Here is a 24,620-nt window from a genome sequence, read left to right as displayed (position 1 = left end):
CCAGCACTGTAGGGAAGTGAGCGGTGACAATAACGTGTACTTAGTACCGCACCGCTCTTACCGCAAAACTCGTAATCTAGCCGCTTATTTGGTAGCAAAAAAAGTGAAAAACAACCCAAATTCGCTTTATATGGCTGTCTCTGCCTCAAGTTTACCGTGAGAATTATATTCTTTATGTACTTTGGATTAATTTGCTGAGCACATTTGCGTATCTTGTTAAATTCGCTTATTTGTACTAAAATAATAATCAGTTACATCACTTATCATCAAGATAAGATCATGAAGACTTCAATACAATAGACAAGGTTACAGACATCAAAAATAGTTTCAATTCAAAAGTCCAAATATGTATTTTACACTAATAAATAACAATCATGTCCAACGTCATACTGACATAGATCTGACGTGTTTACTGCGCCACAGATTATTTGTACTAGAATGTATTTATACTTTAAATAAACTTCAAAGTTATATCACTGATCTTCGAGTTCAACTAAATTTTTTTATAAATTAGAGCATTGAGGGGCTACTTGGAACATGCAATACACAGCGGTTATATTCCCATCGTGGGAAGTTAATTAGGTCACTACTTCATAAATGGGGCCTACTAAGGGCATGACTCCTCTATATTAGCACGTTGAGTTGCAAGAGATAGCTATAGGAAGCATGGTTTGCATGTTACAAATGAACATAATAGAACATTTATGGGTAATGTATGATATATTTTGTGGCACAGCACTTATGTTAAATGTTACTAGCATGTTTTATTTGTCTTTTATAAGGAGTTGAAGCAACATGTAAAAGTATTGTTAGAAAATGTATTGCCATGGTAAAGACATTGCCCAGAACATTTGTATAATCGTAATTTTACTTGGAAGGGGGTAATTATATAGTATATGCACACACTTTTCTGTCAATATATACTAATCAGAGGCTTAAAGGGACAGTCTACAACAGAAATGTTATTGTTTTAAAAGATATATATTCCCTTTATTACCCATTCCCCAGTTCTGCATATCCAACATGGTTATATTAATATACTTTTTACCTCTGTGATTACCTTGTATCTAAGCCTCTTCAGACTGCCCCCTTATTTTAGTTTTTTTGACAGACTTGCATTTTAGCTAATCAGTGCTAAGTCATAAATAACGCTACAGGAGTGAGCACGATGTTATCTATATGACGCACATGAACTAACACCCTCTAGCTGCGAAAAACTGTCCAAATGCATTGAGAAAAAGGCGGTCTTCAAGGGCTTAGAAATTAGCAAATGAGCCTCCCTAGGTTTAGCTTTAACTAACAATACTAAGAGAACAAAGAAAATTTGATGAGAAAAGTGAATTGGAAAAGTTGTTACCTTATTGAAAATTGCTTGCCTTATCTAAATCATGAAAGTTTAAATTTGACTAGACTGTCCCTTTTATATCCATTCAGCCATTATTACAAAAGCTCCTCATCATTGTACAGAACAGCTTTTGCATTACACATGACTATACTGCAATTATGCAGTCACTTTCTGCTCCTTTCGCACATGCCACATTTAGTGGAGTAGCCAGGACGTACCACATGACACATTACTTCTCATCCTCTAGAATGAGTCATGGGGGAAGCAGTATTCTCACGCCATCTTCAAAGCTATGAGCCACATGCTCTGCATTGGATATGGACAGCAAGCACCAGAGGGAATGACTGATGTGTGGCTCACCATGCTCAGTATGATTGTGGGCGCCACCTGCTACGCCATGTTTATTGGCCATGCCACAGCGCTCATTCAGTCACTGGACTCATCTCGTCGTCAGTATCAAGAGAAGGTAAGCAAATCTTTGTAAACTAGAGCTCAGCCAAAGAGGTAAATAGTTTATTCTTAATATATATTGAGCATCCCTTTAAAGTAATAATGACATTGGTTGAACAATGAGCACCTTACGAGCTACATTCCACAGAAAGTAAATAGGCTAAATTGAAAAAAGCACCTCTCAGGGGATGTGAGGTGTAACACCGTATTGCAGTTATTTCCAGCAACTGTATTTCAATCCATTAGCTCCTCCTTTTATGTTTTTTTTTATCATGACCAATCATCTTGAACAAACAAATCCGATAAATGCTTTACACATTTATTTTGTCTCCTGTAGTACAAGCAAGTGGAACAGTATATGTCCTTTCATAAGCTGCCCCCTGACACACGCCAGAGGATACATGAGTATTATGAACATCGATATCAGGGCAAGATGTTTGACGAAGAGAATATCCTGGGAGAGCTTAGCGAGCCCTTAAAGGAGGCAAGTAGACACTCGTCATGTATGTTTCTTATCACCAAACTTCCTAAAATATCTTCATTGTGTCTTGAGTTTAGGTAACCATTAACTGTAGCCATTGCCTCCTACATCCTTTCTGGATATCCATGTATCTATTTGCCCCTTTGCTATTTTTGACTTTTCCTTTTCTCACTTACTGAGTTCCCTTTAACCCATGTCTGCACCAAAATTCTTGAACCCTTTCTACCTGGCTACCACACTTGACCTTCCTGATGGATTCTGCTACATTGAATTCCATTACCACTTCTGGATCTATTTTATCCCTTTATAACACATTTCTATAACCTTCCCACCAAATTCCTTCCTGATGTCTCATGTCTGTTTCTACCATTTTATCTCTATCATCCCTTCCTGAGACTCATTTTCCCCTTACCAACACACTTTGCTCATCCCTTTCTGATCCCTTGATCAAACCTTTCCACTTAATCCTACAGTAAGTTCCCTTGCAATTCCCGGTCTTGAGAATATTTGCTTTATACCCTTATCTTGTCATTTTAATTAATGCTTTATCCACTGTCTTTATTAGGAGATCGTTAACTTTAACTGCAGGAATCTTGTTGCCAACATGCCACTCTTTGCCAATGCTGATCCAAATTTTGTAACGGCCATGCTGACAAAGCTGCGTTTTGAGGTCTTCCAACCAGCAGATTACATAATTCGTGAGGGCACTGTGGGCAAGAAGATGTACTTCATTCAGCACGGTGTTGTCAGCATCCTCACCAGGGGCAGCAAGGAGACCAAACTTTCTGATGGATCCTACTTTGGAGGTGAATGGCAGGGAGAGAACAGCTGTGCATGCTAAGTGCTAGAATAAACCCATGTTTTTTTTATGAACCCACACAGATTTATTAAAACACTTACATTAAACATAAAGTTTTTGAGTAACAACACAATATTTGACTTTACATATTCTGCTCTCAATTTCTTGATTACAGAGATTTGTTTGTTGACCCGAGGTCGGCGAACTGCTAGTGTCCGTGCTGACACGTACTGCCGCTTGTACTCACTCTCTGTCGATAATTTTAATGAAGTGCTGGAAGAATATCCAATGATGAGACGTGCATTTGAAACTGTTGCAATGGATCGCCTAGACCGGATTGGTGAGTTATTGCCCAGTATTGTCCTATACTGGCTAGGTAGCTAATTACTCACACATTAAGGGCTAGATTACTAGTGGAGCATTTTTATTTTTTTTTAAATCTCCCGCTCAAGCGTTAACTGCGCTATAAGTAAGCTTTTTGCTTGTGTCAGGTTGCGCTCGTATTATGAGTTGAAAGTTAACTGTTTTCACTTGCGCAATAACCTGGCGAGCCTAAAAACTTACAATATAACACACGTGATAACCTATTCCCCCATAAAAGTCAAACGAGAGAAAAAGTGGGGGGAAAACTATAACACCCAACCCGTGCGCAAACCCAATTGCATATTCTCATGTGCACTAGCCCAACATGATTATATGAATATTTCACTTTCCAATGTTTTTTACATATAAGAATATGTTCTATTTATTTATAAATAAATATTTTTTTAAATATCTGATGGTATTTTGGTACAATATATATATATACAGTATATATATATATATATATATATATATATATATATATATATGATTAAATATAGGTATCGCTATATAAAGATATATATAGGAATATCTATAAAAACTTAGAACATATTCTGACTGCTATAAAGATGTATATGTAAATATCTCTATGTTAAAGCCCTTTGACTGCTTTTTTTTCCTCTAACACCCGAGACCTTATATCTTTGAGCCCTTATAACTTTTTTGTGCAATATTTTTTTAAAATATTTTTTATTAGATAGTGTTATTATGAGTGTACTTTGTAATGCATTTTTGATGAGTTTTGCAACACTTTTTTGTTTCGCGAAACAGTTAGAGCTCTAAAGACGCAGTAATCATTCTTTACTTTCAACTTGTAATACAATCGGAAAACCCGATGCGCACAAACACCCGCAATATACCCCTTATCGCTCGTGCGTAATTGTTAGCGCTTCATAATACGGTGCTTTATGTCTGGAGAGCTACCAGTTTGCTTAATGTAAGCTGTACATATTTCTGTGGGAAATTATTGTAGTCATAGTTTACTTTCCACACATTTTTCTTTCCAGTATTCCAATCCAAGATTATGATACCAAAAAAATATCCAAAATTTTAATTTCCTGGTTATTTTCTATAGCAGTAAATCAATAAAAGGATGAGTTATTTTCTAACCTGTATTACAGGGCACAAGACATAGGTTCTGTCTCTATTGCACAGCTTTACTTTAAAGGGATACTAAACCCAAATTTGTTCTTTTATGATTTGGATAGAGTTTGCAATTTTAAGCAACTTTCTAATTTACTCCTATTATCAATTTTTCATCGTTCTCTTGGTATCTTTATTTGAAAAAGCCAGAATGAAAGCTTAGGAGTCGGCACGTTTTTGGTTCAGACCCTGGATAGCGCTTGCTGATTGGTGGCTACCAATCAGCAAGCAGTTCCCAGGTGCTGAACCTAAAATGGGCCGGCTCCTAAGCTTTCATTCCTGCTTTTCAAATAATGATACCAAGAGAACGAAGACAATTTGATAATAGGAGTAAAATAGAAAGTTGCTTAAAATTGCATGGTCTATCTGAATCATGAAAGAAAACTTTGGGTTTAGTATCCCTTTAAATCCTAACCACGTCTGTCAGATCCTGGGAGATATCTAGCAAATTAGAATTCCTGGTAGAAGCTATTTTTATCTCTCATGGCAGCATTCCATCGATGGCAGCAAATAATAATGGGAAGTGACTCAATCAATTATCTATAAAAAACACTATGATATTTTACATTGGATCAAAGATCAATCTTTTTCACAGCCATCAAAACTGTAGTGTAGAGGAAATTATTCATTGTGTATTAGACTGTTGCTTTTCTTACATTGCCTCAATTAACTTCTGCTTTCCATGAAAATGCAATAGTCCTTGTGAATTGTGTTTGGAGACTTTTAATAAGTTGTTTGCTATTAATAAGATAAACTTTGAATATCCTTAGACTGCTAGCAGGAGACATTATCCCAGTGATCATTGTGTTTTGGGGGAGCTTCCTTTAATCCCTAACCCTCAAAGGTGGCATCATCCCTAAAATTGAAAGTCAATTTTGTGTTTACATATTTGCTATACTTTCACTTCTAAAGCTTCTTTATTCCTTTTAAAGGGACACTAAACCCAATTTTTATTTCATGATTCAGATAGAGTAAGCAATTTTAAGCGACTTTCTAATTTACTCCTGTTATCAATTTTCTTTCTTCATTTTCTTGGTATCTTTACATTTAGCCACCAATCAGCAACCTAAAATGGACTGGCTCTTAAGCTTTCATTCCTGCTTTTCAAATAAAGATACCAAGAGAACAAAGAAACACTAATAGGGAGCCGATTTATCACGGCCCATATTGAGGGAAATGTAATTGTTTCCGTGCAAGCCTTCAGGCTCACCAGAAACAGGAGTTAAAAAGCAGCGGTTTTAAGACCGCGTCTACTTAAATTGTACACCACCTCTGAAGCTGCGTACAGCAATCACCACGATCAAATACGATCGGGTTGATTGACACCCCCTGCTAGCGGCCGATTGGCCGCGAATCTGCAGGGGACTGCATTGCACAAGCAGTTTACTAGAAATGCTTGTGCAATGATGAATGCCGACAGCATATGCTGTCGGCATTTATCGATATCTGGCGGAAATGATCATGTCCGCCAGACATTGATAAATCGTCCCCTAGGAGTAAATTAGAAAGTTGCTTAAAATTGCATGTTCTATCTGAATCATGAAAGAAAGAAAAAAATTAGGTTTAGTATCCCTTTAATTAATCCTTCTAAACATATTAATCTATGACATTTTAGCATATTGGGGACAAAGGCATCTATGTTTTATTAGTTCATATAGGTGATAAATAAGAATGTCATATGTGCTACATGATAGAATTATACACATTAGGGGAGCCAATGGTAAGCAGCATAAAAGTGCAGCCACCAATCAGCAGCTAGCTCCCATTAGTGCTACACATGGGCCTACCTAAGAATGCTTTTCAGCAAATGATAAGAAGAGAATTAAACAGATTAGACAATGAGTAAATTGAATAATTGTTTTAAATTGCATGTCTTTTCTAAATCTTGAAAGACATTTTTGGGGATTTATGTCCCTATAAGCACAGCACTATCAACCTCAGTTCTACAATAAATGATCTGCCAAGTAGACTGTCATTAAATAAAACTTTCAGCAGCTTTCATTCAGAATTTCTACAAGAGAATGCCTTGGGGTGTGCTAAATACTATTGAAAACAACAAAATTGCATTGAAACTAATTGGAAATACATATTTCCTGCCACAGCTTCTACTGAAGTATCCACTGCTACTGACAGACAAACCTCCAGAGATATTAAAGGGACATGAAACCCAAATTTTTTCTTTCATGATTTAGAAAGAGTATGCATTGTTAAACAACTTTCTAATTTACTTCTATTATCTATTTTGCTTCATTCTCTTGATATCCGTTGAAAAGCATATTTAGATCAGTAGCTGCTGATTGGTAGCTGCACATAGATGCCTCGTGTGTTTGGCTCACCCATGTGCATTGCCATTTCTTCAGAAAAGGATATCTAAAGAATGAAGCAAATTAGATGATAGAAGTAAATTGGAAATATCTTTAAAATTGTATTCTCTACCTGAATCATGAAATAAAAATGTTTGGTTTAGTGTCCCTTTAAAAGTAAAATGAAACTTTCATAATTCAGATAGGGCATGCAATTTTAAACAACTTTCAAATTTACTTTTATCATCAAATTTGCTTTGTTCTTTTGGTGTTCTTTGTGGAAAGTTAAACCTATGTAGGCTCATGAACGGATTTAAAAGACGTTGAATGCTGCCTCTTATCTCAGTGCATTTTGTCAGTTTTTCACAGTTATACAGCGCTAGTTCATGTGTACAATATAGATAACAATGTGCTCACTCCCGTGGAGTTATTTATGAGTCAGCACTGATTGGCTAAAAAGCAAATCTGTCAAAAGAACTGAGATAAGGGGGCAGTCAGCAGAGGCTTAGATGCAAGGTAATCACAGAGGTAAAAAGTCTATTAATATAACAATGTTATTTATGCAAAACATTATTACAAGTCACAAAAATATAACACATTTTAAACTCATATTCCTGTCTTTTTTAGGCAGTGTTTTTCAGTCCCACTAATGGATCAGATTTAAAGGGACATAAAACCCCAAAATTTTAAGATTGAGTGTAAAATATTAAAATTCTTTACAATTTACTGCTATTATCAATTTTACCTTATTCTTTTTGAATTCCTTTGTTGAAAAGCAGGAAGGTGTAGGAGCCTGCATGTGACCCTTCTAATCCATTAGAATTGCCATGCAGAGTGTTTGTCTGCCATTTTGTAGCATTTTTAAGTTCAAAATCATTTCTGTCAATGGGGAAACTAATTTTATAACAGTTTTCAAGAACCTTCATGTAGCATTTTTATCCCTTATGCTTTTGCTTGGGGACAATTCAACAGCAATATTTCAATTAATCAAGAACATTTTTCTAGTAACATTTTTGCAGGACTTTTGATTTATCTAATACAACAGCATTGATATCTTGAAACAGCTTATATCCAGTGCTAACTTTTCTTCTCATACTCATTTCACATGTTAAAGAGACATGAAACACAAAAATTTCATTTCATGTTACAGATAGAGCATACAGCTTTCCACAACTTTCCAATTCACTTCTATTATCAATTTTGCTTAATTCTCTCTGTATCCTTTGTTGTAGGTGCAACAATCCACTACTGGGAGCTAGCTGAACACATTGGTAAGCCAATGACAAGGGGTATATATGTACAGCCACCAATCAGCAGCTAGCTCCCAGCTTCTGAGCCTGTCTAGCTATGGTTTTAAATTTGGAAATATGTTTAAAAATACATACTCTATCTGAATCATGAAGGAGAAATATTGTGTTACATGTCCCTTTAAAGAAAACAAAAATGTTCTGATTTAATAAAAAATATTGCTAAAATCACACTTGAACATACCTAAAAAACACACACTTAAAGGGATAGGAAAGTCAACATTAAACTTGCATGGTTCAGATAGAGCATGCCATTTTAAGACACTTTTCAATTCACTTCTATTTTCAAATGGGCTTCGCTCTCTTGTTAAAAAAAGAATATGCACATATCATACACTAGTGGGAGCTGCTGCTAATTGGTGCCTGCACACATTTGTCTCTTGTGATTGGCTAAATAGATATTTTCAGCTTCCTGTCAGTAGTGCAATGCTGTCCCTTCAGCAATGGATAACAAGAGACTGAAGAAAATTTGATAATAGAATTAAATTGGAAAGTTGTTTAAAATTGTATGTTCTATCTAAATCATAAAAGAAAATGTTGGGGTTTACTATCCCTTTAAACTAAGGAATTCATACACAAAGTAAATATGGACATAATTGTAACAAATTGTTTCAGTGTTTATAAAAAAAAAACATAATTTATGCAAGAACTTACCTGATAAATTCATTTCTTTCATATTAGCAAGAGTCCATGAGCTAGTGACGTATGGGATATACAGTCCTACCAGGAGGGGCAAAGTTTCCCAAACTTCAAAATGCCTATAAATACACCCCTCACCACACCCACAATTCAGTTTAACCAATAGCCAAGTAGTGGAGTGATAAAATAAGGAGTAAAAAAGCATACAAAAAGAGGAACTGGAAATATAATTGTGCTTTTATACCAAAATCATAACCACCATAAAAAGGGTGGACCCCATGGACACTTGCCAATATGAAAGAAATGAATTTATGAGGTAAGTTCTTACATAAATTATGTTTTCTTTCATGTAATTGGCAAGAGTCCATGAGCTAGTGACGTATGGGATAGAAATACCCAAGATGTGGAAGTCCACAAAAGAGTCACTAGAGAGGGAGGGATAAAATAAAAACAGCTATTTTCGCTGAAAAAAATAAATCCACAAAAAAATAAGTCTTTCTCATAAATTTCACATAAATTTCAAGGAAAAAACTTAAATCATAAGCAGAAGAAGAATAAGCAAATACATCGAAATGGTAAAATTTAGTAAATGTATGCAAAGAAGACAAAGTTGCTGCTTTGCAAATCTGATCAACCGAAGCTTCATTCTTAAAAGCCCAAGAAGTGGCGACTGATCTAGTAGAATGAGCTGTAATTCTCTGAGGCGGAGACTGCCCCACCTCCAAATAAGCCTTGTGAATCAAAAGTCCGTAAAACAGCCTTATCCTGATGGAAAATCAGAAAAGAAGACTCACAAGAGAGGGCAGACAATTCAGAAACTCTTCTAGCTGAAGAGATAGCAAAAAAACAATACTTTCCAAGAAAGTAGTTTAATATCCAGAGAATGCATAGGCTCAAACGGAGGAGCCTGCAATGCCTTTAAAACCAAATTAAGAATCCAAGGAGGAGAAATTGATTTAATAACAGGCTTGATACGAACCAAAGCCTGAACAAAACTGTGAATGTCAGGAAGATTAGCAATCTTTCTATGAAATAAAACAGAAAGAGCAGAGATTTGTCCCTTCAAAGTACTCGCAGACACCATGAACACCATGAAATATAGGTTTTCCAAACCCGATAATAAATCTTCCTAGAAACAGACTTACGAGCCTGTAGCATAGTATTAATCACTGAGTCAGAGAAACCTCTATGACTGAGCACTAAGCGTTCAATTTCCATACCTTCAAATTTAGCGATTTGAGATCCTGATGGAAAAACGTCCCTTGAGACAGAAGGTCTGGCCTTAAAGGAAGTGGCCAAGGTTGGCAACTGGACATCCGAACAAGATCTGCATACCAAAACCTCTGAGGCCATGCTGGTGCTATGAGAAACACATGCGATTGTTCCATTATGATCTTGGAGATCACCCTTGGAAGAAGAACCAGAGGCGGAAAAATGTAAGCAGGTTGGTAAAACCAAGGAGCCCTTAAAATAGCACAGAGTTCTAAAATATTGATTGGTAACCTCGCCTCTTGAGGATTCCAAACTCCTTGTGCTGTCAGAGACCCCCAAACAGCTCCCCAACCTGTGAGACTTGCATCTGTTGAAATCACAGTCCAGGAAGGACGAACAAAAGAGGCCCCTTGAATAATCCGACGATGGTCTAACCACCAAGTCAGAGAGAGTTGAATGTTGGGATTTAAGTATATCAGTTGGGATATCTGAGTATAATCCCTGCACCATTGATTCAACATGCAAATCTGAAGAGGTCTCATATGAAAACGAGCAAAGGGGATCACGTCTGATGTTGCAGTCCGGATACCTAAAACTTCCATGCACATAGCCACTGAAGGGAATGATCGAGACTGAAGGTTTCAAAAGACAGAAACCAATTGCATTCATCTCTTGTCTGTTAAAGACAGAGTCATAGACACTGAATCTATCTGGAAACCTAAAAAGGTGACCCTTGTCTGAGGAATCAAGAAACTCTTTGGTAAATTGCTCCTCCAACCATGTCTTTGAAGAAACAACGCAAGTTGATTCGTGTGAGATTCTGCTAAATGAAAAGATTGAGCCAATACCAAGATATTGTCCAAATAAGGAAATACCGCAATACCCTGCTCTCTGATTACAGCTAGAAGGGCACCTAGAACCTTCGAAAACATTCTTGGAGCTGTCGCTAGGCCAAATGGAAGAGCGACAAATTGGTAATGCTTGTCTAGAAAAGAGAATCTCAGAAACAGATAGTGGTCTGGATGAATCGGAATGTGAAGCTATGCATCCTGTAAGTCTATTGAGGACATGTAATGACCTTGCTGAACAAAAGGCAGAATAGTCCTTATAGTCACCATCTTGAAAGTTGGGACCTTACAAATTGATTCAAAAACATGGTCTGAATGAATTTTCCTTCTTTGGGAGAAATGAACAGATTTGAATAAAAACCCAGACCCTGTTCCAGAAGTGGAACTGGTACAATTACCCCTGAAAGCTCCAGATCTGAAACACACCTCAGAAGGGCCTGAGCTTTCACAGGATTTGATGGAACGTGAGAGAGAAAAAAATCTCCTTACAGGAGGTCTTATTCTGAAATTTATTCGATACCCCTGAGAAACAATATTCTGAATCCAATTATTTTGAACGGAATCTGTCCAAATGTCTTGAAATCATTTCAATCTGCCCCCCACCAGTAGAACTGGATTGAGGGCCGCACCTTCATGCAGTCTTGGGGGCTGGCTTTGACTTCTTATAAGGCTTGGATTTATTCCAACTCGAAGATGGCTTCCAATTGGTTCCTTAGAGCAAGGAGTGTTTTTTTGTTCTCTATTCTGATGAAAGGAACAAAACCGATTAGAAGCTTTAGATTTACCCTTAGACTTTTTATCTTGGGGCAAAAAAACTCCCTTCCCTCCAGTAATAGTGGAAATAATAGAATCCAATTGGGAACCAAATAAATTATTACCCTGGAATGATAGAAATAGCAACCTAGATTTAGATACCATGTCAGCATTCCATGATTTAAGCCATACAGCTCTTCTAGCTAAAATAGCCAAAGACATAGATTTAACATCAATCTTGATAATATCAAATATAGCATCACAGATAAAATAATTAGCATGTTGAAGCAAACGAACAATGCTATGCAAATCAGGATCTTTTTCCGGTTGTGCTAAGCTATCCAACCAAAAAGTTGATGTAGCCGCAACATCAGCCATAGAAATTGCCGGTCTGAGAATATAGCCAGAATGTAAATAAGCTTACCTTAAATAAGATTCAATTTTCCTATCTCAAAGGATCCTTAAAAGAAGTACTATCTTCCATAGGAATAGTAGTAAGTTTAGCAAAAGTAGAAATAGCCCCATCAATCTTATGGAATTTTTCCCAAAACTCTAATTAAGCCACTGGCAAAGGATACAACTTTTTAAACCTTGAAGAAGGAACAAAAGAAGTACCAAGTTTAGACCATTCCTTAGCAATCACATCAGAAATAGCATCAGGAATAGGAAAAACCTCAGGAGTAGACACAGGAGGTTTATAGATAGAATTTAAACGTTTACTGGATTTATTATCAAGAGGACCAGACTCCTCAATATCCAAAGTTATCAACACTTCTTTTAATAAGGAATGAATATACTCAATCTTAAAGGTATAAGATGATTTATCAGGGTCAATGTATGAAGTAGGATCTTCTGAATAAGAGAGATCCTCATCAGAGGTGGATACATCAGTATGTTGTCGATCATTACAAATTTCATCAGTAGTATGAGAAGTTTTAAAAGACCTTTTATGTTTATTTGAAGGCGGAATAGCAGACATAGCCTTCTGTATCGCATCTGCAATATATTTTTTCATATCAACAGGGATATCATGTACTTTAGATGTTGAAGGAACAACAGATACTGTACTAGCACTAATAGAAACCTTTTTCTGCATGCAAAAGCTTATCATGACAACTGTTACATACTACAGATGGAGATATAATCTCCACTAGTTTACAACAGATACACTTAGCTTTGGTAGCATAGTTCCTATAGCAGCTTCTGAGACAGGATCAGATTGAGACATCTTGTAAAATGTAAGAAAAAATAACATTTAAACAAAAATAACTTATTTCCACATATAGCAGTTTGAGGAATGGGATAAAATGCAAATGCTAAAATTGACAGAAAAGCAAATAGAATAGCCCTCTGAGCATAAAGAATGCAAGAAGCATATAGGAATTGAGGTAAAATAAACTAAATTTTTTGGCGCCAAGTATCACGCACGACGCAAAAGGAAGTTGAAATTTTTTTTGGCGCCAAGAAACATCCGGAAATGACGCAACTTGCGTCATAACAAACACAATTTCGCGCCAAACAACCTGGCATCAATTAAGAAGCAGGAAATTACGAACTTGCGTAATAATAGATGCATATTCGCGCCAAAAAAATTATCGCGCCAAGAATGATGCAATAAATAACAGCATTTTGCGCCCTTGCGAGCCTAATTGCCAGCAAGTTTTCAAAAGAAAAAACAAGTCAAATTGGAAAAAAGACTATACCCCAAGTAAGAAAAACGTCCTAAAACATGATTCCCATAATGAAACTGCCAGACTGCAAAGCGAAATACACATATACCTGACTCATGGCAAATATAAGTAAAATACATATATTTAAAACTTTATATTAATACATAAATCGCCAAACTATAGCTGAGAGTGTCTTAAATAATGATACATAGTTACCGAAAGACACCCATCCACATATAGCAGATAGCCAAACCAGTACTGAAAACTAACAGCAGAGGTAATGGTATATAAGAGTATATTGTCGATCTGAAAAGGGAGGTAGGAGATGAATCCCTACGACCGATAACAGAGAACCCTTGAAAGATTTTCCGTGAGGGAAACCATTAGAAGTCAATAGGCGATACTCTCTTTACATCCCTCTGACAAACACTGTACTCTGATAGGAATTCGGCTTCAGAATGCTTAGAAGGGCTTATCATAGAAGAAATCATAAAAATCAAGCACAAACTTACTTCACCACCTCCATAGGGGTAAAAGTTTGTAAAACTGAATTGTGGGTGTGGTGAGGGGTGTATTTATAGGCATTTTGAGGTTTGGGAAACATTGCCCCTCCTGATAGGATTGTATATCCCATACGTCACTAGCTCATGGACTCTTGCCAATTACATGAAAGAAAGCAAATTATACATTTACTCAACATATTAAATTGTTAATTACTTACTTGCTTAATTATGCATATTAAAACATATTAAAACAATGTTGCTTTACACTTTCATTTTTTTTATTTGTGGGACAGGATCAAATCTGGAACGAAACAGATCAGGACAGAAAGGTCATATAATTAGTTAAATTATTAAAACAATAGTAGAAAGTTTGAAAGATCCGTTTTGTAAAAGTGATTTTTGCACTCCACTGAGTAATACCAAGAACTAGCGCAGCAAAGGGGGTAAGTCGTGCAGCGGTGGCAGCAAATTGTAAATATATATGTATATGATTATATAGATAAATATTTATGTGTTATGTGTATATACATATATATTTACTAGGAACACACAGTTCCCATAGACCGCAATGTAAAGGCACTTTTCAGTGACTTTTTTTTTCTTCTAACACCCCACTCCCACCATCTTTAGACCCCAAAAACTGACTTGTGCAGTAATTTTAATAAAAAATAAAAATAATACAATTTTTATTTTTAATAAAATACACACCACTGTATTTTTGGGGCATTTGGGGCACATTTAAAAAATTAACCAGAGATCTGATCTCTGGTTAATTTTATAAGCGCTAATTGCTACAGCAAGCTCATGGTTATAATAACCAGCTACTTGTAATGGATGATAATTTATTGCGCCCAGCCCGAAAATGGACAAATCCACTTGTAATCTAGCCCAATATTTTTTATTATCCCCTTTATAGCCAAGATGAATATAGAGAGGCACTGGAACAGCACGCAACAGCCATGAATGCCTACTTCCCAAGTAGCCATACCAAACAAATTCACCCGTTCTACAAGGCTAGGTGAGAGAAAGTGAGCAACACACACCAAATAATCTACATCGGTAGCCATTCCAGTAAAAAAAATTTTTGTATAAAACACCCAATACCCAAGTAGCTACACCAGTCAAATTCACTGGTTCCTTATTTGCACAAAAACTTTTTTGTTTTTTTACTGGATTATGTGGAGGGCTTGTGGCTCATTGTCTTTCTCCTACCAAGCCTTGTGGATTTTATTGGTGTGACTACTTGGGAAGTGGATGTTCCAGGCTGTTCTGGACTGTTCCATATTCACCAGGGCTATGAAGGGGTTAATAAAAATATTAGTTGAATTTTTTAAACTATAACATATTGTTCTGAAGGTTCTTTCAAACTTTTTTAAGCTTTTTAATAATTTGACTAATTATATGGCTGTTCCATTCCATTCCGGGTTTTACTCTGTCCCTTTCCATTCCGGGTTTTACTCTGTCCCTTTATTTTGCTACTGTAATTTTAGCCTGCAAATTATGAATTTTCTAATCCTGAAAGCTAAAAGGGCATAGATATGACAGGCTTCACAAGTATACCCCTGCCTCAAATGTCTCCCTAATTTGCAGTTTATCTTATATTTTCTGCTAAAAAACAAACAATTCTGATTTTGTTAATATAAAGACAGTGGCAAGCACGGCCTTCTCCAGACGCTAGCCCAGAACCATTAATATAGCCCTATGTTTCAGCATAAAAATTGTGATGAACTGAAAGACTGACAGAAATGATACACCTCTCTGGAGTGTGAGTAAAAACTTGGCACAGGTTACATAAATTGACCATTTTTTTCTTTTTCATTAAACATTTAAAGGATTTGAATAATTACAAGCACCACTTTTTGAGATTGCGATTGCATATCAAAGACATTTAGTGATATGGGGGCTGATTTATCAAGCTCCGTATGGAGCTTGATGCCCCTTGTTTCCGGCGAGCCGGAAGCATAAGTTATGAAGCAGCGGTCTAAAGACCACTGCTCCATAACTTATCTGCCTGCTCTGAGGCTGCGGACAGAAATCAATCCAGTCGAATACGATCGGGTTGATTGACACCCCCTGCTAGTGGATCCGCACCCCCTGGTCGCGAATCTGCAGGGGACGGCATTGCACCAGCAGTTCACAAGAACTGCTGGTGCAATGATAAATGCTGACAGCGTATGCTGTCGCCATTTATCGATGTGCAGCGGACATGATACACTACATCGTATCATGTCCGCTCGCACTATGATAAATATACCCCATAGTCTTTATTTATTATTTATTTACTTCCATAAGGCAGGGAGAGGCCACAACTTAATTCCTTACTGTTGGGAAATACAACACCTGGCCACCAGGAGGAGGCAAAGACACCCCAGCCAAAGGCTTAAATATCCCTCCCACTTCCCCTATCCCCCAGTCATTCTTTGCTTTTCATCACTATTGGAGGTGGCAGAGAAGTGCCGGAAGATTTGGATAGTCCTGTATCCAGTCCTGTAAAGGACTGGAGTTTTAAGTAATCATGTCAACCTCTCAGTGAGAGTATTAATGAAAGTTAGAGTCTGGAGATGCAGGGAAAGTTTTTCTGCGAACCCATCCAGACTGTAACTCACAGCTGACGAGTTTCACTGCTTACTGCTACACACTCAAGTCCATGTCAGAAGCGCTGGCTGTGCCTGTTCCACAGCATGGATCCTGGAGGGTAAGACCGTTTTTTATATATACATTGTAAAATGCTATACAGGGTCACAGTGTGGCTCCTTTATACCTCGATAGGATCAAGGGTTAACAGGTTTCACTTTAGTTTTTGAAGTGTTGCACAGCTCATAATATCTTGGCACCCTTTTTCATAGCAAGGGAAGTCCTGTCTTACGTACCACGTGACCGGGTGCAGTCTCTTTCATTTCCTAAGATCCTGCTGCAGACAGACATCACTCCTGAGGAGAGCGTTTTCACTGTTAGCTGTCTGGGTCTAGGAGGTGGGAAGTGCCCCATCCATTGGGAGTATTAAGGTGCCTTTTTATTAAATAAAAGCGTTTCTTTTTGGTTGTCCTTCTGTGGGTTTATACAACGCTATGGAGGACTCTGATACTACATTAGAAGGTTATGCTCCTTCTGTACTGATTAATTATTCCTGTTTATATTCTGAGGAGGCTGTAGTTTGCCTGTCTGCTCAATTTTGTTTGCTTTGCTTAAACACAGTTCTAAAGTCTAAGAAGGGAGACAAGCCTGCTAATACTCATAGCGCTATTAGACCTTCTGAGCCATCTTCTTCTCAGGATTCTGAGTCTCGAGAAACTACTACTCTCTCTACATTACCAGCTCCACATGCAGTTCCCCACAGCTCAACTAATCCTCCATCTGGAAGGGGCTTTTTTCCAGCGGACTTTACCGCGTAGTTACAATTGGCGGTGTCTGCGGCCCTGAGTGCCTTACCTCGCTCTAGTCTAACAAACGCAAGAGAAAGGTTAAACATAGTTCTCCTGACCTAGAGTCATCTAAATATTTGTCAGATTTAGCTACTATATCCCAGCTATCAGAGGATAAGTTAACCTCTGTAGCTTTATAGAGTGAACTTTTTGAGTCGGAGATTTCAGTTATTAAATCTTCTTCAGTGGAGGAACTCTCCTTTAGATTTAAAATTGAGCATCTGCGTTTTTTATTAAAGGAGGTTCTGTCTACTCTAGAGGTTCCAGAGGCTACACTCCCCGAGGAGCCTAAGATCCCTAAATTAGACAGGGTTTATGAAGATAGGAAGGTCCCTCTGACTTGCAAACATTATTAGTAACAAATGGGAAACAGTAGAAACTTCTATTTTCCCCTTGTCTACTTTTAAAAAATGATTCCCAGTCCCTAGCTCTCAATTACATTTGTGGGGATCCATCCAGAAGGTGGATGGTGCTGTTTCCATGCTGGCTAAGCATACTACTATCCCTCTGGAAGATAGTTCTTCATTTAGAGAGCTTATGGATAAAAAAATGGAAACTTTTCTGAGGAAGATGTTTCAACATACAGGGTTTTTATTTCAACCAGCGGTAGCCGTAGTTTCTGGAGCAGCTACCTACTGGTGCAACACTCTGTTGGAGCTCATTGGGGTAGAGACTCCCCTTGATGATATTCAGGAGATAATTAAGGCACTGAGAATTGCTAACTCCTTCATCTGTGATGCAAATATGCATATTATTCACATAAATGCATAGGCTGCTGGCTTTGCGGTTCTAGCCCGCCGGGCTCTCTGATTGATGTCTTGGTCTACAAATATGACTTCTTAATCCAGACTCCTTTCTCTTCCCTTCAAGGGGAAGATTTTATTCAGTCCAGGGCTGGACTCCATTATCTCTACGGTTACCGGAGGGAAAGGTGCCTTCGTACCGCAAGAAAAGAAGAATAGGCCTAAGGGACAGGAACTGTCTAATTTTCGTTTCTTTCGTGCTGACAAGTCACAACGACAGCAGTCCTCTTCCAAGTCTGAGCAGCCCAAGAGTACTTGGAAGCCCACTCACTCCTGGAATAAGTCCAAACAGAAGGGTCGGCCCCCCAATCCTTGATCGGATCGAGTAGGGGCAGACTGTCTCTTTTTTCAGACACTTGGTTCCAGGATGTACAGGATCTTTGGGTCCTGGAGGTTGTATCTCAAGGATACAGGATAGGATTCAAGTCTCATCTTCCCAGGGGCAGATTCCTACTCTCCAGTCTTTCAACAAGACCAGAAAAAAGAGCTGCCTTCTTAGGTTGCGTACAGGATTTGTCCTCTCTAGGAGTAATTGTCCTGGTACCTACAGCAGAAAGAGGTTTGGGGTTTTATTCAAACCTTTTTGTGGTTCCAAAGAAGGAGGAAACTTTTTGTCCAATTCTGGACTTAAAGTGCCTAAACAAGTTTCTGAGTGTTCCTTCTTACAAGATGGAAACAATATGGTCAATCCTGCCTCTGGTTCAGGAACGACAGTTTATGACCACAATAGACCTGAAGGATGCATACCTTCACATCCCGATTCACAGGGAACATTTTCAGTTCCTGAGGTTTGCTTTTCTGGATCAGCACTTCCAGTTCATATCTCTTCCGTTTGGCCTAGCTACTGCTCAAAGGATATTTACAAAGGTTCTAGAGGCTCTTCTAGCCGTTGCCAGAACATGAGGTATTGCAGTAGTGCCTTACCTGGATGATATCTTGGTGCAGGCACCATCTTTTCATCTAGCGGAAGAACATTCTGAGTCCCCTCTCAGTCTTCTTTGATCAAATGCATGGAAGATCAACTTGGAAAAGAGTTCTCTTACTCCAAGTACAAAGGTGAATATCCTGGGAACTATAATAGACTCCATATCCATGAGCATATTCCTCACAGATCAGAGACGTTGCTAGCTAACTTCTGCATGTCTTGCCCTCCAGGCCTCCTCAAGACCCTCAGTGGCTCAATGTATGGAGGTGCATGAACATCATTCCTTTTGCCAGATTCCATCTCTGACCCTTACAACTATGCATGCTGAGACAATGAAACAGCAACCATTCAGATCTGTATCAACAGATTGTGCTGGACAGCCTGTCGAGAGACTCACTCTCCTGGTGGCTCTGTCCAGATCATCTGTCCCAAGGCACGTGCTTTTTGAGACCGTCCTGGGAGATTGTGACTAAGGACGCAAGCCTTTCCAGCTGGGGAGCCGTTTGAGGTGCCAAGAAGGCACAAGGTCTGTGGACTCAAGAGAACTCCTCCCTTCCAATCAATATTTTGCAACTCCAGGCAATCTTCAATACCTTGAAGGCTTGGCCCCTTCTGGCTTTGTCCCACTTTATCAGATTCCAATCAGACAATATAACCTTGGTTGCCTATATCAACCATCAAGGGGGAACGAGAAGTTCTTTGGCGATTAGAGAAGTATCTCAAATACTAGAGTGGGTGGGGTCTTACAAATGTATGCTGTCAGCGATCCACATTCCGGATGTGGACAACTGGGAAGTGGACTTTCTCGGCAGGCAATCCTTTCACCCAGCAGAATGGTCTCTTCACCCCGAGGTGTTTGTAGAAATATGCAGCGAGTAGGGAACACCGGAGATAGATCTCATGGCATCCCGCCTCAATACCAAGCTACTAAGGTACAGGTCGAGGGATCCTCAGACGGAATTGGTAGATGCCCTATCAGTACCATGGAGGTTCAGTCTCATATATCTTTCTCCTCCATTACCACTTCTCCCTTGTGTGAGGGCTCACATCAAGCAAGAGCAAGTATCTGTGATTCCGATTGCTCCGTCGTGGTCATGAAGGAAGTGGTTTGCGGATCTGGTGGGGATGTCCTCATCTCCTCAGTGGAGGTTACCTTGTCTCAGAGATCTGCTGGGTCCCTTCATTCATCAAAATCTAGATTCTCTGAGGCTGACTGCGTGGAGTTTAAATGCTTAGTCTTAGCCAAAAGAGGGTTCTCTGAGAGTGTTATCGACACTCTGGTTCAAGCTTGTAAGCTGGTTACTCGTCGTACCTACCATAAAGTGTGGAGGACTTACCTGTACTGGTGTGAAGAGTGTGGCTTTTCCTGGCATAAGGTTAAGGTTGCCAGATTTTTAGTTTTCCTCCAGGATGGACTGGAAAAGGGCCTATCTGCTGGTTCCCTGAAGGGACAAATATCAGCCCTGTCGGTGTTACTGCACAAAATATTGGCTGAGCTTCCAGATGTGCAATCCTTTGTTAAGGCTCTGGCTAGGATCAGACCCGTGTTTTGATCTGGGGCTCTGCCTTGGAGCCTCAATCTTGTTCTTAGTGTTTTGCAGCAGGCTCCGTTTGAGCCTATACATTCTGTTGACATTAAATTGTTATCTTGGAAGGTTCTTTTTATGTTGGCTATTTGCAATTTGATCCCCCTTATCTGTTTTTTCATGCTGATAAGGCGGTTTTAGGCACTAAACTAGGGTTCCTCCATAAGGTGGTATCAAATCGTAACATTAATCAAGAAATTGTTGTTCCTTCCTTGTGTTCTAATTCTTCTTCACAATCTAGATGTGGTTCATGCCTTGAATTTCTATCTTCAGGCTACTAAGGAGTTCAGACAATCTTTCTCTTTGTTTGTCATCTATACGGGGAAGCGTAAGGGGCAGAAGGCTACTACGACTTCTTCCTCTTTCTGGTTCAGGAGTGTCATCCACTTAGCTTGTGAGACAGCGGGACGACAGCCTCCTGAGAGGATAATGGCTCATTCCACTAGAGCAGTGGCTTCCTCTTGGGCTTTTAAGAACAAAGCCTCAATGGATCAGATTTGGAAGGTGGCTACCTGGTCCTCCTTATACACTTTTTCTAAATTTTACAAGTTTTTATGTGTTTGCTTTGGCTGAAGCAGCTTTAATGAGAAAAGTTTTGCAGGCTGTGGTGCCCTCAGAATAGGGTCCGCCTCTTTTTCTGTTCCCTCCTGTTAGTCATTCAGTGTCCTCTGGAGCTTGGTTATAGTTTTCCCAACAGTAGGGAATGAAGTCATGGACTCTCACTGCCTTATGGAAGGAAAACATAATTTATGCTTACCAGATAAATTCCTTTCCTTCCTGGCAGGGAGAGTCCACGACCCCACCTGAAATTTATTTTTTTTATGTGCGGCTCCCTTTTTATATTATTTCTTCTGGCACCTTTTATACCCTTATGTTTCTCCTACTTCTCCTTGTTCCCTCGGCAGAATGACTGGGGGATAGGGGAAGTGGGAGGGATATTTAAGCCTTTGACTGGGGCGTCTTTGCCTCCTCCTGGTGGCCAGGTGTTATATTTCCCAACAGTAAGGAATTAAGTAGTGGACTCTCCCTGCCAGGAAGGAAAGGAATTTATCTGGTAAGCATGAATTATGTTTTCTTGCTTGCATTGAGGTTTGCAATTTAAAAACATTGCTTTAAGGGATTTGGAGGTGAATTTTCTCATGGAATGATTCAGAGTTCTCCATGTTGGAATGCTGTCATAGAGGTTCAGGAGATCCATATTGCAGTGATGTATGATCTGACAGGTATTACAAATGGAAATTGTCAAGAGACATAGAGTACCAATTAGATTTAAACCTGGGAAAATCAATCAGTATTTACTATGCACTTTCATCCTGCTCTTCCCTGCATCTTACAGTGACTTACAAATATGCACCTATCAAAACTTCCCTTCCTGTACTTCCCAGTGACACAAGACCTGTCCTCATATTCATCGCTTGCAACTATAATACCAGCCATCTACCTGCAGATGCTAATTACTCACCATGCACCCTCCTTACCAACTAACCTCTCTTAACACATACCAACAATATATATATATATATATATATATATATATATATATATATATATATATATATATATATATATATATATATATATTACAAACAATCACTGATCTTTCTGCACCTGACAACCTTTCTCCCTTTGAATGAACCAATAAAAATCATCTCCCACTGCATGCTACCTTCACCTGCCAACTACTCACTTGCCTGCTCCTAACAGCTGCACGTCACCCATATTCCCTCGCTCTCTTATTTTTTCTCTTTGCTCCCTCCATCTCATTTTTTCACTAATCGCTTTCTCTATCTAACCTGTATGAATTCTAATAATGCTTCAATGTTTTATCTAAAAAGCTCTTCAATTCCTCTTAATGCATCTCCATGTCTCTTCTATCTACGTATATTTAATCCTCTCTGTACTGTCCTATCCTGTTTCAGTATCTCTTTCTCTCTGCACCACTTTCCCTACTCTTTTCCCTTTTCCCCACCCTCTGTCATTCTCCTTGTGTAATTCTCCCACTCCACAGGTAAGAAGAACTCCATCCTTCTGCGGAAACGAGCTGAGAACAGTACTGGTTCAGTGAATAATGAAATGATTCAACAGATAGTAAAACATGATAGGGACATGGCCCACAACATTCAAGACCTTAAATCTGTGGGTGCTACACGAGACCATGGCTATAACAAGCCCCTTATCTGGGAGCCCCTGGTTCATGCTCCCCTGCAGACAGCTGCAGCTACAACAAATGTGGCTATTGCTCTAACACATCAGCAGAACCAGCAGGCGCATGTCTTCCTTCCACCCTCCTCCCTCACAGAGACTGCCTATGTGACCCGCCAAGCAAGAAGATCTCAACCAAGCCTAGTTGGATCCCGCCCATCCTCTGTCAGCTCCCCATCTGGTGCTCAATCTCACTTGCAGACTCCTGTTGGTGTATCTCCCTCTTCCCCATGTGGGGTCCAGAAGCAAAGCATTGCTGGTCAGTGCCTTCAGACCCCTGGAAGACTCGGGCAAACTCAGCGAGGTGAACCTTCTGTTTTGACAAGACCCCCACTAATGACATCACAAGTGCAGCTGTCCCGATCTCGTGGAACTTCTGCATCCACCTCTGTCCTGCAGCAGTCAACAGGCCTTTCCAGCTCTCCTGCTGTCTTAGGACATCTTTCTGGGAGGACTCTGCACTATAGTTTGTCTAGAGCTAGTGGCTCCCATATATCCCTCCTAATGCAACAGGCTGCCAACTCACCCCAGCAGCTGGTCAAGCACAGAAGCATACAGGGACTTCCTTTTAGAAGACTTTCACAAGATGTCCGACTGCTGTCAGCCTCTCAGCCATCTCTTCCTGACAAACAGATGGACAGCTCTCCTTCTCCCCATGCTGCAGGTTCCCCAGGGGCTGGCAGTTATAAGTCTGCTCCCTCTGAACCTGCTTTACTGCCCAAACCTCCCCAAATATCCCCTTCTGCTCAACCACAGCAGGTGCCTTCAGGGTCCCTGATCCAGCCTGGACACTCAGTGTGTGCTCCAGTCACTCTACAGTCACCAGTATCTGTTCCAAGGCAGTCAGCACCATCTCGGAAGGGTTCTGTAGTATTTAGCCCTGATGTGGATGTTGGAAAACCGAAGCTTCCTTCCAACATGTGAGCAGTTTTGATATAGGAAGGAATACTTATGTCCTCTTCTTCAGGATGTAAAACTACAATATGAGTTGTTGGTATCATAAAAGAGCACAGGAGAGCAGGTGACAGTGAGAGGAACATTGTCAGTGAAAAGGCTTCACTCAAAAGATCATCATGCCTTACACCTCCATCCAAGCTTTAGAGTAGTGGTGATTAGTCCACAGACCCTATATCTAGTTTAATCTAGGGGGCAGTGGGATGTAAGTACTGAACTTGTGAGTGTATTAGAATATAGGATCCAAGACTCTAGGTAGTTTTCACTAATACCGTAGGGAGAACACCTAAGGGAGAACATATTGGACAGTTATAAGACATAACTCCAATTAAGCAATAGCGAATGGACCTGCAAAATGCAAATGCGTGGGCTGGGGGGTGGGTTCATTGCTGTGGACAAGCAATATGGGAAAAGAGGTACCTTTGCCCGCATCTGTGCCTCAACAAAAAAGAGAAGAGAATGGAGATCCATTGTAAATGATGTGCCAAGGTGGAAATCTCTGCAAAACCAAATCTGATAAGATGGAGTGAATGTACCCTACACATAAACCTGTATCTTGCCTTTCCAGCCCCCCTGTGTAATCCCTAGTATTTTGGCCCTCTCTGCACTTAATGTCTCAATTATCTCTCCTTGTCTGAAAGTAGAAATATTTTTGTTAAAAATGATCTATTTTGACTAGTGATTTTACAATAATTTTGTCAGTATGAATATCTCATTGATGAACACAGTCAGAAGCCACAAGAACAGCATATTCTACCCCATTTCTTGCTTTTTTATATTTAAGGTTTGCTATTTTTCTCTTTATACTCTTTCATATGGATTTTCCTTATTTAAGTCTTTCTAGTATTTAATCTCCCATCATATATATTTATATGTGCTCTCCAATGCCTCTTATATGGCCTCCATATTGAT

The 24,620-nt window shown here is 39.2% G+C and overlaps 1 protein-coding gene across 1 annotated transcript in view; it reads left to right on the top strand.

The window, feature by feature from the left end:
- HCN3 (hyperpolarization activated cyclic nucleotide gated potassium channel 3) overlaps positions 1 to 23,857 on the top strand; it is a 101,429-nt gene extending 77,572 nt beyond the window's left edge. The window contains exons 4-8 of the mRNA XM_053695413.1: positions 1,593 to 1,811; positions 2,133 to 2,279; positions 2,842 to 3,082; positions 3,251 to 3,415; positions 22,561 to 23,857. Of these exons, the coding sequence (XP_053551388.1) occupies positions 1,593 to 1,811; positions 2,133 to 2,279; positions 2,842 to 3,082; positions 3,251 to 3,415; positions 22,561 to 23,678 (1,890 nt within the window). The 3' untranslated portion in view covers positions 23,679 to 23,857. The remainder of the gene's footprint in view (positions 1 to 1,592; positions 1,812 to 2,132; positions 2,280 to 2,841; positions 3,083 to 3,250; positions 3,416 to 22,560) is intronic.
- Positions 23,858 to 24,620: the final 763 nt, after the last annotated feature.

This window comes from Bombina bombina, chromosome 1 (genome assembly GCF_027579735.1).
Source record: "Bombina bombina isolate aBomBom1 chromosome 1, aBomBom1.pri, whole genome shotgun sequence".
NCBI classification, from domain to species: Eukaryota; Metazoa; Chordata; class Amphibia; order Anura; family Bombinatoridae; genus Bombina; species Bombina bombina.
Note: the sequence above shows the minus strand (reverse complement) of the source record. Positions and strands in the feature narration are given on the sequence as shown.